General features: G+C 32.1%; 1 protein-coding gene and 1 pseudogene across 5 annotated transcripts; one reads left to right on the forward strand and one right to left on the reverse strand.

Annotated features, from left to right (window-relative positions):
• Window positions 1-4,606: 4,606 nt before the first annotated feature.
• LOC145093617 (PHD finger-containing protein 1-like) lies at window positions 4,607-7,671 on the forward strand. 5 transcript variants are annotated; one of them, XM_079031810.1, is made up of 8 exons: window positions 4,607-4,740; window positions 5,006-5,094; window positions 5,395-5,553; window positions 5,637-6,065; window positions 6,170-6,394; window positions 6,706-6,830; window positions 7,068-7,189; window positions 7,331-7,671. In XM_079031810.1, exons 1-7 carry the CDS (start codon window positions 4,696-4,698, stop codon window positions 7,181-7,183), a joined length of 1,188 nt encoding a protein of 395 aa, XP_078887936.1. In that variant the 5' UTR covers window positions 4,607-4,695; the 3' UTR covers window positions 7,184-7,189; window positions 7,331-7,671. The 5 variants fall into 5 exon arrangements, 4 of the variants coding, with proteins under 4 accessions (XP_078887936.1, XP_078887935.1, XP_078887933.1 ...); XM_079031809.1 differs by having other exon boundaries at window positions 7,334-7,671; XM_079031807.1 differs by having other exon boundaries at window positions 7,068-7,157.
• An 889-nt stretch (window positions 7,672-8,560) lies between these two features.
• On the reverse strand, window positions 8,561-12,255 carry LOC145096053 (large ribosomal subunit protein uL2mz, N-terminal part pseudogene; annotated as a pseudogene).
• Between the last annotated feature and the right edge of the window lie 5,727 nt (window positions 12,256-17,982).

The raw sequence follows: 17,982 nt of genomic DNA on the forward strand, positions 1-17,982 counted from the left end.
CTATGCTGACCGGCGCCGATCGGACCTCGAGTTCCAGGTGGGAGATTTTGTATTACTAAAAGTGTAGCCGTGGAAGGGCATCATTAGGTTTCGGAAGAGGGGCAAGTTGGGACCCGATTTATTGATATGTTCAGGATTTCTGCTCGAGTCGGCAAGGTTGCTTATCGACTGGACCTTCTGGATGAGCTGAGTCAGATCCATAACACCTTTCATGTGTCCCAGCTTTGGAAGTGTATCACTGACGAGGCTGCAATTATCTCCTTGGACGACATTCAGGTAGACGAGAGCCTGAATTACATCGAGAGCCCATCGCAGTTCTGGATAGAAAGACTAAGGTCCTTCATAACAAGGAGGTGAAGCTAGTGAAAATGCAATGACATCACCGAAGAGGCTCCGAATGGACATGGGAGCCAGAAGATGAGATGCGAGAGCATTACCCGAATATGTTTGTGTCTACGGACTTCCAGGACAAAGTCTAGTTCATGTGGGGGAGAGTTGTAACACTCCAAATCAGGTAAACCTTTTTAACCCTTTTAAATGATTTAGTTGGCAAAAATGGTCCCTTTTGTATGCTGGGTGTACCTAAGGGTCCGTTTAGCATACTATGGAGGAAGGATCGCGGAGGAGTGTTGCGTATGCGGGGCGTACATATAAGTATGCGAGGCGTACACGACAAAGGACCAAAACCCTAATTTTCGGAGTTGACACCTATTTAAGCATCCTTAAGTCATTGGGACTAAACCCTAATCTACCTCTTGAGCCTCATTTCGGTACTCTAATATAAGCATGAGCTACCTGATGAATCAATTGAACAAATTACATTCAGTCGGTACTCTAATATAAGCCTGAGCTACCTGATTTGTATAAATCGTAGGAGGAAAACTGTAAGAACGTGGGAAGGAGATGGATGCATAGGAAGAACTAAATCAAATGTTGAGAAGAAATGAGGAGTTGCTTATCGACAATGGTGTCATGGGTTTTGTAGTTATCACATAAGAGTTGAGATAGGTGCAATTATAACATAGGGAAGAAGAAACAAATTATAGTTTAGGGTTTATGAAGCGTGGGAGTGGTGGAGAGGAGTTAAAGAGTACCTGGAGGTGGAAGAGAAAACTATAAAAACCTATAAATAGGGAGGGGCTTAACACAATCACAATTGAAAGTTGAAAAAAAAAATCAACGGTTGAGTTTCATTAGGTGGTTTTTCATTGATTTCCCTTATTAATTTATATAAAAGAAAATGAACTTAAAAGGGTAATATATTTTTCGTTTTGTATACATTTAGTCATCGAATTGTTTTTTTTCACATTTGCCCATTAAACTTGTTATCTTGTACACAATCAATCATTATGACCGGTTGGTGTGGGTTTAGCCGGGTTCTAATGTTCTTTGCAGCTCCAACGAGACTCCGATTATCTTCTCTAATGAGTCTCACATTCGACGACATTGCCAATGAACCTCACCTCCAGCGGCATCTCCGGTCACACTTCAGTTTTGGGTTGTTGTTGGAATCGAACACAAAATCATAACATGAGCTCATAAAACACACATCATATCTAGAATCATATTTTTGAGTTCTTGTGTTTCCAAAATGGAGTTGCTTGAGCATCTTTGAGAAGTTCTGATTGTGATTACATAGTTTTCAGCGTCGGAAAATCGAGAGCAAAAATGAGTTATTGAGTTCTTATCCAGATCTGCTATGGTTATCCAAAAAATTGAGTTCTTAAGCTATGATTATTGTGTGTTCATGTTCAACTTAGGATTTTCAAAATTTGAAGCTAGATTTGGAATCAAAATATAAACTTTAATCCCACATGCAAACAATTTCATTTTCATATGTGTTTTCGTTTTCAAGAACTCAACAGGTCCTGGAGCCGATTCCCCTTGTAACTACATACGAACTTTAATTAGATCCAAGTGATGAGTAGAACACCTTGCAACAATGGAAGTGATCCCACCTTCAACAAATCCCTTAGCACCCATTTCAATAATAATAATAATAAAGTAACTACTAGCAATACAAATCTGAATCAAAGAATCGAGATGGGAATGAAGCTGAAAAACTATGGAGGAAGAATGATGAATGATGGATCTGTAAGACATAAAACTGAGATTGAGTTGGATGTAATTTATGGGTTTGAGAAGTGAAATTTATGATGGTTAGTTGCTTTTTTTTCAACAACTTACAAAAAAAAGATAATACAAGAATGACATTTGAAGAATTGCCGAAGAAGATGACATTAGACTCGCTCAAGAAGACGATCGAAGTTTCGTTAAAACCGTCAAGAACGCTGAAATCCAGTTAAACTCACACCAATCGTTCATAATGACTGATTATGTACAAAATAACTAATTTAACGGACCGAAAAAAAAATTATTAATAACTTAATATATAAAAAAGAAACAAAAGATACCGTGTCCTTTTAATTCATTTTTATATCTTTTTAATTCATTTTTTTATCATTGGTGCTAAAGCACGGTATTCCTTTATTGTTCCTTTTACAAACCATGGTCATTGTATTTAGACAAAATTTCACAATTGGTCCCTATAGTTTACAAAATATCGCACTTTGAGGACTTCCTAGCAAAAAATCATGCGACTGGTCCCTGTGGTTTGTAAAATTACATGAAAGTTCCTCCTACTGTTAAATCTAACTTTTTTGCCGTTATATTTTTAGGGAAAAGACTATTTTGCCCTTGTACCAATATTGCAATACACTACAAACCTCAAGGACCATTCGTGTAATTTTCTAACTATGAAATTATATATATATATATATATATATATATATATATATATATATTATAAATTTCGCAATTTTGTATATATATAAATTATAAATATAAATTATATATATATATATATATATATATATATATATAATTTCAACAATTTGATAATTTTTTTTTATCTCTTTGACATTTTGTTTATTTACTTGAATCAAAATAAATAAAAACATTAAAAAACCATACATAACTAAAATTATAAACTTAAATTCGATAAATCATATCAAAACTTTTTTTTTTCTAAATTATGAAATGAAACGCTAAGTTTTTTTTTTTTTTTTTTTTTTTTTTTTTTTTTTTTTTTTTAACTTTATGTTGTTACGGTTTATTTTTTTTTTTTTACTTTGATGTTTGATAGTTAATATCGTTAGCAACTTTATGTTTGCATTTATCATTATCATTGCTTTTTGTTGTTATATATATATATATATATATATATATATATATATATATTCATTATTCTTCTATTGTTTTTATTTATTTTGATTCAAGTAATGAAAAATAGAAAAACAAAAAAAAAACAAAAACTCAAACACCAAAGTTGTAAAATACTCTAATATATTGATATATTTTACACATTTCATATTTTTTGGTTTTTTTTTCGCAATTTTCTTATTAATTTTTGTTATTTATAGTTATTGTAACTTTTTTTATTTTTATTTGTGTAAATAAAAAAGTTATGTTTATTTTCTTTATTTATATTTGTAAATATAACTATTTTATTTATGCGATGAAAATAAAAAAAATTACAAAACCCATAAATAACCAAAATAAAAAAAAAAAACCAAAAAAAACTCAAACAACAAAATTGTAATACACTCTACTATATTAATACATTTTACACTTTTTGGAAAAGGTAAAAAAAAGTTATCAAGTTGATGAAAAATAAAACGAAACAACAAAAAAAAAAGGAAATAATTAAAAAATAATATGAAAAAAATTAAAAAAATAATACAAATTTTTTTTAAAAAAATACGAAAAACCAAAAAAAGATGAAAATGTAAAATGTATTAATATATTAGAGTATATTAGAATTTGGTGCAAAATTTGGGTTTTTTATTTTTATCTTTCTATTTTTCATTACTTGAATCAAAATAAATAAAAACAATAGAAGAATAATAAATAATTAAAATTATAACAAAAATAGAAAACAAAAGGTCAAATAATGATAATGATAAATGCAAACATAAATTTGCTAACGATATTAACTATTGAGCAGTAAAAACATTAACAGTAACGACATAAAATTAAAATAAAATAAAGTAAAATAAAAAAAATATTAACGCTTCAATTCACAATTAAGAAAAAAAAAATTTAAATTTTTTTTTAACATGGTTTATCGAATTTAAGTTTATTTACTTGATTGAAAATAAATAAAAATATAACAAAAGTCATAAATTACTAAAACTATAAAATAAAAATAGAAAACAAAATGTCAAAGAGATAAAAAAAAGTTATCAAATTGTTGAAATTATATATATATATATATATATATATATATATATATATATATATATATATATATATATATATATATAGAAAATTACAAGAATGGTCCTTGAGGTTTGTAGTGTATTGCAATATTGGTACAAGGGCAAAATAGTATTTTTTCTAAAAATCTAACGGCAGAAAAGTTAGATTTAACGGCAGGAGGACCTTTCATGTAATTTTACATACCACAGGGACCAGTCGCGTGACTTTTTACTAGGAAGTCCTCAAAGTGCGATATTCTGTAAACCACAGGGACCAATTGTGAAATTTTGTCTTGTATTTATTTGTTGTACCGTAGCTTTAACAATAATATTTCAATAATCAAACATCTACCGCCATCAACCCCTAGGTTTTTTCTTATCTCTGATAGATACATTTAGAACCTGTAGGAGACAGTTCGCGATTGAAGATAGCTGCATGAAAAAACTAAAGGAGATGGAACCAATTCCTCCGTTCGAGAAGGTTTGTATTTCAATACAAAGTATTTTCGAAGTTATTGGGTGTATTCGCAGTAATAAGTTTGTTCTTTCTTATTCATTAAGCTACTAATGGAACTTTATTAAATTTGCGTTTATTAACTTGTTTTTGTGCGGCGTACCATGCTCTGCTGTGCCCTAATCCCCATGACTAATAATCTGTGTTCAATTTGAGGAGAAATGCATTTGGTTTTAATGTCGAGTACTCGAGTAATGCTAAGATTGCCAGATTTTTTTCTCTGTTACTGTAGGAGGATTTCGTATGCCAGACCTGTGGTAATGAAGGATTCACCAATGCCTTTGTTTACTGCGTGAAGTGTTTGGAATTTGTCATTCACAGGTATATGCATTGTTGTTCTTTTCCGCTTTACCTTTCATTCCAACTTCTGCACTTAGCTCTTTTCATCACTTAAGTTCTAACCAATTGTGTATACACTCGATTTCTGCACCTTAAATGGTTCATCAAAAAGGAATAATCCTAGTCTCATCTCCTCCATCTCTCTCCTCAAGCATTGGTTTTGGAGAGAGACAATCAAGTACTCCATGTATTGTTAAAAGAACTTTATACATATCTTGAGGTCTTTGTATCATAGCATTTGGAGCTTTTAACGAAAAGATTTTGCATATTTTCGTTCTTCAGATACTGCTTAAAGGTAATACCTAAGACATTCACTAAGTGTGTCATTTGGTATTGTGAAAGTTGCAAACCACCAGTTCAAAATCAAGTCACTTCACCCCAAGTTACATCTTCACCACCCCAGAAAAATGAAGTAAAGACAAACATCGATCCAATATTGAGGTAAGGATATATTTATTTCCTTACTTCTATTACTGTATCTTTCATCTGATTTTCTGATTTTCAACTTTCAAAATGTCTATCAGTGAAAGTTCATCCTCAGACTCCGATTCAAGTTCCAGTTGTTCCAATATGAATGAATTTGATGAATGGGAAGCACGGATTGCTCAACAAAATCAACACATTAATAGGATCATTGATGACATGATCATAAGCTATCCCAGTCTGATCCTAAGAGGAGATAACCCTTTTAGGTCTTCTTGTGATGGTGAAAACTGCAAAACAACAGAGTCAGTAGTTCATCATAAGAAGAAGAAGAAAGAAAAGAAAGAAAGGGATATTGCTTCTTTAATAGCAGAGACAAAGGAGGTTCTTTTTCACCCTTTACTAGAGAAAAACCTTACAAACAAGAAAAAAGAACACGAAGTTTCTCAAATGCCAAATTTTGAGAATAATGTACAAGAAGAAGATAATTATTATAAACATGCACAACCAATCCTCGATCCAGTATGGAGGTAAGGATCCTGAATTCCTGATCATAATTTTATTTGCTAACTTGTGTTATTATTGTGTGCTGTTTCTTATGTTTAGCATTTCTTATTCTCTCAACAATGGACAGGGGTAGCTTCAAGGTCCTAGGAACAGATTATGATGATTTATTTGAAGGATTTGTGGGACATTTATCAACCAAAGCTTGTGGTAAAGTCTTTGAAGAAGCAAATATGATGCCATCATTGCTTATTCTTGAAATGCATCCCAAGACTTTCTTATGGCCAAAAAGTTTCCAAGATTGTGAGCCATCTGATGATCATGTAGCCCTCTACTTTTTTCCAGGAGACCCAATGTAAGCTTCGTTTTACTTTAGGGTTAAATGCAAGAAATAGTAAATGCACTTATATTGATTTGTTTATTATATAATCCTACTTTCATTTATTCCTATAAAAGAATTAGGGTTAAATGCAAGAATTGGATTTTTTTTTCAAAGTCTAATGCCTAAATAACCAAAGTACATTGCATTAATAAGAAAAAGTTGAAAGTAAAATGCAAAATCAAAGTAGGATGCTATAATAGTAGATAGTTGTTTCTTGCATTTTCTCTTGATTAATCGTTTATTTATTTTTATATCAAAGTTTTGGAGGTTTATATTGAATTCAGAAACGAAAGGGCTTTTGATCAGCTGGTGCTAGACATGATGGATGAAGAGCTTGCAATGCGAGGCGAAGTGAAAAATGCAGACCTTTTGATTTTCACTTCTGCTGCTCTGCCTCCGTTTTTCAGGAGTGAGTTGTACTGTGTTTGACATGCATTAGACTCTTTATACAGACTGACATGACAAAACAAGTTGTACAATGTTGAGACATAGACTGACCCACCCCTATCTCCCAAAAAAAAAGTGGGATGATAAGACTTGCTCTCGATCTTTTTTCTATGCAAAAGACGATAATGCCCTCCTCATCCTTATTATTGGTTAAGGTTTTATTTGCTTGCTGGAATTTAAGATATCAAACTTTTTACAGGGTTTCAAGGGAAGTACTATCTATGGGGTGTTTTTAGAGCCAAAAGGAACGAGCCAATTGATCCTAGTGTTTTGAATAACACCGATAAGTGTACTTTCAATTTTTTTTCTTATTAAGCCATTGTACGTATTAATATTTTCAGTTTAAACATCTTTACATAAATACCCTATTATGATATCATGGGTGTCTTTATAGTTTGGTTAAATGCAAAAGATAAGTAAAAATAACAACACTTCCATTGATATGTTTTTTAATTATTAAAGCAGGTGTTGATATGGATCCAGAATCTGAAGATCAACCGATTTGATGGGAAAAAATTTGTTGGTGGAAATGATTGAAAGAAAAGAGTTTTTGATTTTGATGTCATTATTGAGTATAGAAAATTGTAAATTTCTTGTACATAATTGGTCATAGGTTTCAGTAACATTTACGTTTTTTTGGTTTTTAGGTTAAATTTAAGAAATGGAAATATACTTTTTTTGGGTTAAATGTAAGAAATGGAAGCCAAGCTAGTCTCTTTTTGGTAACCTACCTTATATAGACTAATTATTGTCAGGGGATATATTTTTTAAAGAGTTAATTTATTTATTATATTTAATGTATACATATAAAACCCATCTTTTTTTTTAATAATATTAGTTTGAAATAATTTATTCATGGAATAAGGACAAAATTTAGAAGAAAGCTTTCTAGTTTCTCTCGTCGCAATCAACATAATTTGCTAGACTTCATCGCATTAAATAAAAAGTATCGTTTTATGCATTTTCAATTTATATCATGGAAATGTCACGTGAGTTCATGCACAAGGTGTTGGAGATGGTCACAGTAAAAAAAAAAAAAAAGAAGGTGTTTGATTGTGAAGATAAATGCCTTCGCATTTATGGGACATCAACGAGCATAACTGGTACCAATCCTAATAATCTTGAACCAAAATCAGAACCTGCATTTTCTTGAATGTTGGAAGAGGAACCGAAACTGGCGGACACCGGATACCCCGTTTGTAAACATTTTTAAATTTAAAAGCTCAAATAAACTTTATCTATGACAAACTTGCAACATATATATATATATATATATATATATATATATATATATATATATATATATATATATATATATATATATATATATATATATATATATATATATATATATATATATATATATATATATATATATATATATATTAGCCATTTACCCGCGCCAAATGCCGGGTGCGGATATTTTATTCAAAAATTAAATTGCAGAGACGATTAATTTTTTTGCACAAATAGTTTACTACATATAATTATCAGTATAATTAAAATAATAATATATAAATATACACTCTTGATTACAAACCGAATTATGTCAAACTGTACAAATGTTAAAATAATAATATATAAATATACACTCTTGATTACAAACCCGGTTAAATATTTATTTTTTTCAGTATAATTATGATTTATGTTGTTTTTTTTGTCACAACAGACAGGTAACAGATAAATCGACACTTAGGTAGCCAATATATAACTCACAGAAGCTCGATCCACTCCAAATTTCCCATCTTTTTCCATCTTTTCACTTTCTCTCACATTTGACTTTGACTCCGACTCATTAACAACCCCTAAAATCCCCCTTTGTCTCAAACTCTCCCAAGAAACAACTGCTTTTCGTTTCATCTTATGCCCCCACACAACACTATCCTTATCCCACCTTTTTACCTCATTAAGCAACAAACTTTCATTCTCTTTCACATCATCTTTCATTCTTTGAACAAAAAATTCCGGTTTTGCCCCTGCCACCGCCATTCTTGGAACACCCAACACGTTCACAAACGAATAAGGAGCATCATGTCTTTTTTTCCCATTTGAAGATGAAAAAGCAGACAAGAAAACATCCTTAACATTTCTCATGTGGGTCCTCGTTTGACTTTGACTTTGACTACTCAAGTTCCTACTACCTTTTGAAAGTCCAACCACTACATGATCTATTTTAGGCCTTAAAGATTCCACCTTTTTGTCTTCTAACATTCCGGGAATTGAAGAGAATGAAAACTAACCTTTGATGGAGATGGAGGGTAGGATCTTGGGGGGTGGGGTGAAGTTTTTTTGGAGGGAGTTGACTTTTTTCGGGCGGTCATCGGCTACCCCTTCGACCCATCTGACCACATCGATACGTGAAGTGCAATTTGGGTCGTATTCGATTCGTTTAACTACGCCAACTGATGAAGTGTTGCGTTTTAGGTCAATTGTTCTTTGTGACCGTTTTGCCCCTCCCCCTCTGTGGAAAATTGTGATACGACCCTTTGAATTTCTACCTGTTGACTTGTCTTTACCTGTAGCGAATTGCCTAAGTGGCCTTTAAGAGCTCACATTTTGAGCACCTGTAGGAATATGATAAAGCCAATAAAACTGTTTTTGTTTGGATAAATCATAGATGAATTTCAGATAACAATATAATCAGTAATGTTCAAATCCTAAGCACCACATCTCTACAATCAAATTAAGAAAGCTGGAAATGACATCTATCTGGTACTGATTATCCATCTTGAATTGAAAATATACAGCTTTAAATACCGATTTCTTTTTACTTTATCAGCATATGATTCATTCTTTCAATATATTTGCATTTTTACATGTACAAATAAGTGTTTACTGAAATGTTCATGAACAAAATCAACTCTTTTTATTTAAAAGAGTATACCAGGGTCTAGGAATGCCAAAGAAAGTTTCGCTTCTGATGTCAAAAAGGTTGTTTCTTTTTGTAAAATTGAAGTTAGGGTTCAACAACAAGAGCAACAAGCAAACAAATTCAAAAAGTCACTTGTTTCATCAATAATTCATAAAACACGTGTTTTCGGGCATTACTATTACCAAATTAACACTCTGAGAGAACAAATATCCCAGCAAAGCTGAAACCTCAAAAACAAAACTTTGCCTTGGGTGACTAGCGATACCCTTAAGCATTTTGACCTTATGCAGACGTGGGTTTTGAGGCTAGAGACACACAGACGACACTCGAACATGTAATAATTTGAAAGAGCTAGGTCTGACATCAAAACTGGAACAAAGAATCTGTATTTGCACATTAATTCTGACATCAAATTCAATCTTCATTGAGCCCCTTTTTCAGATTCATTTCTATTGAAAATGACAATTTCAACTTCGAATTTGCATTTAAAAAAAAAAACTTACAGTTGATGGAGTGCTTGGATCTCATCTGAAAGCTGCTAATCCTTAAAGTAATCTCAAGCGAGTAGTGAAAGTGTAGAGGATAGAGGAGATAAAGAGAGAGCGTGGTGGCTTCCTGTCACCGAAAAGTGTTGCGAGAGCACAGTAGGTGGCGGCGACGGCTGTCACCGAAAAGTGTTGCGAGAGCACAGTAGGTGGCGGCGACGGCGATCAGATACAAATGCAGTGAGTGGTGCGAGGTTGGAGAGTGGGTGGTGATTCACTACCGATGGTGATGATGACGATGAGTTAGGCGGATGAGGTGCAATGTCGGCTTTTCAAAATAGGGTTTTTGCTATTTGTTTGAGGGAAAATACGAGTGTAGAGGACAGAGGAGAAAAATAGTATGTTTACTTTTTTTGATTCAATTTATGAAATTTCAATGTTAATGCCATTAATTTGTCAAACGAAAATGTGAATATTTAATGCAACTAATATGTAAAACGGAAATGTGATAGGAGTATTAAAAGGTATGAATAAATTGATTGTATATTATGAAGTAGGTGTAGTACCTCTTTTATATATATATATATATATATATATATATATATATATATATATATATAGGCTTAGTATTTTGTTTTTACTAACTATTGTGTGTACAGATCTGGACCATCGGATGAATAAAACCAATGATTATGATATGAGGGTCTATGATATTACAATAGAGTAGCATGTACCATATAATCACACAAATTTCTGCAAAAGGGTATTTTGGTAAATTAACCTATTTTAAAAAAGGTAATTTTCGGATTTTAAGGGATCATTAACACTTTTAATTTTAAAATCTGAATTTTTTAAATTAATTCTAAACATAATTTGTAAACATAACCGATTTTATTCCGTCAGAATGGATTTTTGTTTGAATGATGTTCTTTCAGAGTTTTATTCTAGTAGAATATTAACGAAGAATAACAGAATTCTTGAACTCCTAGTTGAAGAATAACAACATTTTAATATTTTCATATACATTCGAACTTAAATACAAATTCATACATATTTTTACATACTAATAGCCTTCTACATTTTAATATATTTATACATATTCTAAAAGAATATCATAAAAAATCAGCATTCTAGAATATACAGTTAATGAATAAATACAAGTGTAATTCTTAAAAAATAAGAACATTCTTAAACTGTGAGTGTCATCAATCTTTGGCTCATTCTTCAAGTCATTCTTATCAGGTCTTCAAGCCATTCTTCCGACCATTCCTATCACAAATGCAACAAAAACTAATAATGGTTAAAAACATGTTGCTTGCAATTCCTATTAATTTATACATTCTGGGAGAATACATATAATTCATTCCGGTAGAATATACAGAACACAATCTTGCATAATACATAGAATACAATCTCGCAGAATACATAGAATAAAATATGCTAGTTATAACTTTACATGCCACTATAAAGAATTAAAAGCATGTGATTTTCCATTTGCAATCGTATTTCTCTATATATAAACATTCTAAAGCATAGAATGTATAAATGCATTCTGTCAGAATTACTAGAATGTTACTTGCAATTCCTAGCACTTTATATATTCTAGAAGAATACATAGAATATGATAGAATACATAGAATACATTCTGACAGAATACAGAAAATTTGCTACTAAATCAAGATTATAAAATTGTGAACAGTGGAATATGTTAAGTTTAATAATTTTCAAATATTAGAAGGTTAGATTTTGATATTTTCCACATATAGCTTATTTAATCAGATGATTACAAATGCTTTTGAGAAGAGTTTTCTCATTCATACAATGTTTAAGTTCTAAAATGTCTCAAATTTGTGAAAATCTCTTCTAAACCCTTAATCAAATCTTCACCCTAAATTGATTAAAAAAATCAAATACCAATAGCAAAGATTGATGCTAATCAGGTAATTAACAAATAAGGAGTTAATAAAACAACAAAAAAAACATATCAAAAGGTTTAATGAAGAAAATAAAAGAAATACTCTTTGAGGCATTTCTACGAACACCTGGCGTGCAACATAGAAATCAAATTTTCTTTCAGGCCATTTCTACAACAAAGTTGCCAAATTCTCTTTGAGGCATTTCTACAAACATCCATCGATTCTTAATCAAACGAACACCTATGTAGTTCTGCCAAATCAAACAAGAACAAAAAGAAAAGAAGGAGCCTTTACCTATTGATTGAATCATTGTTGCTCAGCTTCCTCCATCACCGATTCCACTCACCTGTTGATTGCCACCACCCCATACGACTTACTGTTGCCTTACAACTCCCAATTTGTGTGACAACCCGAAATTTCCGTTTGTTTTAACTCCGTAATTAAGCACGTCAAAAATCAGCCAAATTTATCCCAAAATATTTTTGGCCGGATTTAAGCCCGTTGGAATATTTTAAATAATATTCGTCAAGCGAACCAAAAATAAGGAAGAAAAATTTAGAGTTGTCGTGTTTAGCGTAAGTCGCGGAACTCCAAAATTTGGAATTTACGGACGAAACTCGGAGTTTTTGACCGCGAACCCCGAGAGTATATATATGACACTTAGTCATTTTCACTCATTTTTCCAACTTCCACCTCAAGAACACCCAAGGATTCTCTCTCAACTATCATAAATTCATCCCGTCAAATCCGCCAAAATCAATCATTCAAGCTTCCTATACGTAAGTATACTCCTCCTAGCTATTTGTTTGATTTAAATACATGACAAAACCTTGAAGAACACCAAGAACAAGGTGTTTACGGTGCAAGGTGTTCTTGGACCGTAAACTCCAAATTGGGTGCCAAAGTGTGCCTTGGTTCATTCTAAGCTTTGACAACTAGCATAAATCCCTTCCTAGATGAGTTTAGCATTCGAAAATTATCTTTTCCCCATGATATTATGGGTTTACGGTTTGGGGAGATCATCCCAAAAACCGTAAACACCTCCTAGAGGTGTTTAGATGCCCCTAATGCCTTCTAATGGTTGTGTGATGAAGTAGAACCTTACTTGCATGAATTAGGGACCCCAAGAACATGAATTGAAGGTACAAACATGATTTTAAGGTTTGGGAAGGTCTCCCAAAAGCGTAAACACCTTTTAAGGGTATTTAAGTGCCCTTAACACCTTCCAATGCTTGTATAAATGACTAGAACCTTGCATGCATGACCTAGAACCACAAAAGCACAAAAGAAATGGACTAACATGAGTTTACGATCGTAAGCTCATGTGTTTACCATTTGAGGAGTACCCTCCAAAGTGGGACTATACACTCTTCATATGCAGCCCTTGGTACTCCTAGCACTTGTAGCAAAGTGTTGTCATGTAGTAGGACATCCTTACTTGCTTAATTAGTTATTAAATGACTAATTAGATACTTAAATGTATCATTATATGTTAAATAGGATCCGAGTGTGTGTTCAAATCCTTACTTGACGCCTAGCATCCTATACCGTCCATTCATCCAAATCGCCCACGTCAGGTGAGTTCATACCCCTGAAACAACCTTTTAAATGATTTTAATTGCTTTTATAGGGGGAATACAAGTTGAACTGTACAGTTATTAGATAAATCACATGTGATTAATAACTGTATAGCAAAATAGATTGTTGCATATTAAACTGCTTTATCCAACTTAATATTTCCAAATCATGTTTTCGCATCTTGTTAAAGTATGAATATCCCTTTTTAGATTATTAAAAGGTTATCCAAAGTTTTCAAAGCTTTTTTACTAAAGAGACATCAAGTCGTAATTTCTTGTTAAAGGCTTTCTAAAGGTTTTCTTCACTTAAACTATTTTATCAAATCGTTTTCAAAAGCTTGTTTTATAAACTGAGATCGAGTCATAAATTCTTATTTGTAAGGATTTTCCAGACATTTTTACCAGAGTTTTCTTCTATGATTTTATTTCGTTAAATGCATGCCTATATTTGTATAGTTATATAAATAATGTTTAAAGGGCTTAGAACGGCTAGTTCGCCCAATTTCCTTTTCCTCGTTGGGATGTGGTCTGGTGGGTATCGGTTATCCGTCCGAAGGTTGGTTAATTATTAATTATATATCATGTATACATGTTTAGACATAAACGCTTCCATCGAACAGTTCGTTTCCCTTGGGTAACAAGGGCATCCTTCCATTCACCAATCATATACCTGAAACATTAGTAACTATTATAGGAATAGTTATGAGATTTCTATTTACTCTTTCTTGTAGGGAGAATTAAAAAGGAGTCAGTTCATTCGTAAGTCTATATAATTATTCCAATACTTATAATAGAATTCGAAATACGAGATACATCCTCGGGACACAGATTCCACCGTTGTCAAGTTGGTAACCAGGGTCTCCTGGAGGGAGAGCGTGCATTGTGTGTATAGATCTATACGGGACAGACACTCCCCCTGACTGCTAGCTACAGTCCCCGGCCGACCAAACCAAGGGGTGACAAATGTCACATTCATTCCGACGCCAGCAGGACGTCAAGTATTCAATTGTCAATCAGTATGGTTACCAGTATCTTTATGTTTACCTTATAATTCATGGCTTTAAGGTAACAAGAATTATCATGGTATCTTTGAAACCATCTTAACCTATTTTCCTAGTTATATACTAGGTGATGTTGTAAACCTTTAAACCAACCCACTTAAATTTACCAGATATTTTAGACTTTGCTAGCTGTATCGTTCATTCGATACTGTCTGGAGTATGTATTTCCTTATTTTAGACTTTGCTAGTTGTATCGTTCATTCGATACTGTCTGGAGTTTGTATTTCCTTGTTTTAGACTTTTCTAGTTGTATCGTTCATTTGATATTGTCTGGAGTCTATGCTTCCTTGTGTTAGATTGAGCCAGGCGTATCATTCATTCGATACTCTCCTGGAGTCTATGTTTTCATTTGCTTTAGTCAGCAGTATTACTGTTGAGGTATATGTTATTTTCCCTAGTATTTTTACTTGTGATTTCCTCATAGTTCCTTCAAAGTCAAAAAGTGTATTTTGATAATGATAGTATTTCGGGAAAATTACTCCTTAAAACATAAATTTGTCGGGTCTTGGTAGATGACTGCTTTTATTTATAAAATATAGGATTTTATGGAAAGAATTCTAATACTCTGTAGATTCTAAACTACCATTTTTCATGAGGTTATTTTGAATATCAATGTATATTTGTACTAACGTCATTAATTACTTATGAACTCACCAGCATTATAAAAATGCTGATACTCGCTTTCAAAATAACTTGTATTCTCAGGTCGTCGATAGACAGGTACATCCTGGGAGCTTTTGTGAAGTCAGCCTAGTACCAAGCTGCATCTATATTATTCTCTGTATTACTTTGATGTTGCTATGAAATGTAACCTATGTAAAAATTATTACTATTGATGCAATGGTTGTTGTACTTTGATTACTATACTGCATATGTTGTGATATTTGACATGACGTCCTCCACCCCAGAACGTTTCCGCCGTTCCGGTTTTGGGGTGTGACAATTTGCAACCACCCTTGTGTTTCAAGACGATCGGACCAGAATCAGAATGGAGTCGAGGGGAGCAGCCCTGCGCTGCCGGCCTCCCTCCATCGCCTATGCTAGCGATCCACCAACACCATCGAACCCTCACTTCTAGCCTCTTTCTGATCATAATAGGCCGACGAACATGCAGCTGTGGAAGAAGAGCAGTTGAATAGAGGATCTAGAAGTTGCTATCATGATGGCGGATAATAGGCAGACGGTGGTGCTCGGATGTAAGGATCGATTTCTGGTGGAAAAGAGGAATTGAGGTATCGATGATTTAAGGAAGCCGCCGTACTCTATAAGGTTAGGGATGTGGGCTTTGTAGGGTTAAACTAATTAAGAAGATATTCATTGAATTATTTTTTACCATAATTAGATATAGGAAGTTTACCATTATACCCTTTTTAATTTGTTTGATGATTTATTATTCTTGAATTCTCATTGGTGCATTTAATCACACCCTATTTGCTAAAAACATTTGAACCTAGCTCTCTCTCTCTCTCTCTCTCTCTCTCTATATATATATATATATATATATATATATAAAAGAGGGTTAATGCGAAAATGCAAATAATTTGTGAAAACGCGAAAACAAGAAAAACCTATGATATTGTGTCACCTCAACATTATATTTTGGAAAATAATTCATCCAAACTTTAAAATACATTATGATAATCGATGATAGATGAGAAATTGTTTCATATTAGCAAAGTATGATTTTTAGCATTTTTATTATGAAAACATGAATTTAAAAATGATTAAGGACGTGAAAAAAAATAATTATTAAAACCGTCTTTAAATCTATATTGTCATAACACCATCCAATGTAAACTTACTATCTTTAATTTATTGCTAATAAATTTATTTTTTATAGTACATGTGTGTGATTTTCATAAGATAAAATTTGTTTTCGCGTTTTCGCAAGATATTTATATTTTCGCATGAACCTACTTCTATATATATATATATATATATATATATATATATATATATATATATATATATATATATATATATATATATATATGGCTAGGTTATTTTGTTTCTTACATTTATTGTGTGCTAGAATGCACCAATATGAATTTAGTAAATTAAGTAATTATTTAATTAAATAAATATAGATATTAAATGATTTCCATAATTATATGTATATTAAATGATATCCATAATTATAATTTTTTTTATGGAAACTAATTAAATCCGTTATTAATGTCAGCAATAACATTCTTTTCAGAATGAATTTGCATCTACGTTTTTATATATGAGATCTAATTTTGTTTCAGGACCCATTCACTTAAAATACAATAAAAATGTGTGGAATATGAAGAACGAGAGTGTATTTTATATATGAGATCTAATTTTGTTTCTAGATATGAATTCATTCTGAAAGAATATTGTTGTTGACATTAATCACAAATTTAATTGGTTTCCATAAAAATGAGTTATAAGTATGGATAGCATTTAATATACATATAATTAATATTAAATTTCTATTGGTGCATTCTAGCACACAATAGATGTGAGAAACATTTGAACATACCTACCTCTCTCTCTCTCTCTCTCTCTCTTTATATATATATATATATATATATATATATATATATATATATATGATTGAACGAACATTAAAAAATTTATCAATATTCAAAAAAATTATCAAGTTTAATAGCATAATGATAAACATGTACAATTGAAGTAGTTGTAACTTAGATTTAGTCCAAAGTAGATATTCACTCTCTTTCTATCTCACTTTAAAAATACTCATGTACGTTCTTGTTTATAATACACACAGAAACATATATGCTCTCATGGTATTAGAGCTTTGATCTCCTTTACTCTCTCATAATTTTTTGCTCATGATACCCTCGATGACAACACGCTCTCCTAGCCTCCTTAATCTTGGTATCAACAATGCCCCCCCCCAAATTTCCAAATTCCATCTATCACAACCAAATTTGATAGAGACAATTATACTCTCTGGTGCACAACAATTGTTTCAAAACTTGAAACATTTGATTTGGAGGATTTTATCCTCCATCCTAATCTACCGCCCACCACAACTGATGTTTCGACTATCGTTGCTTATCCGACAACTACTAATGCTCCTGCAGTGATTGTTACTCCAGCCACCACAACTCCCAATCCTGAATATGCTTCTTTCAAGAAGAGATAAACATGTACAATTGAAGTAGTCTATAACCTGATTTTCCATCTAGGCGACCCAATCCTCGACAACA

The sequence above is a fragment of the Lactuca serriola genome, chromosome 3, assembly GCF_051521515.1.
Source record: "Lactuca serriola cultivar US96UC23 chromosome 3, Lser_US96UC23_V15, whole genome shotgun sequence".
In the NCBI taxonomy this organism is placed as follows: Eukaryota; Viridiplantae; Streptophyta; class Magnoliopsida; order Asterales; family Asteraceae; genus Lactuca; species Lactuca serriola.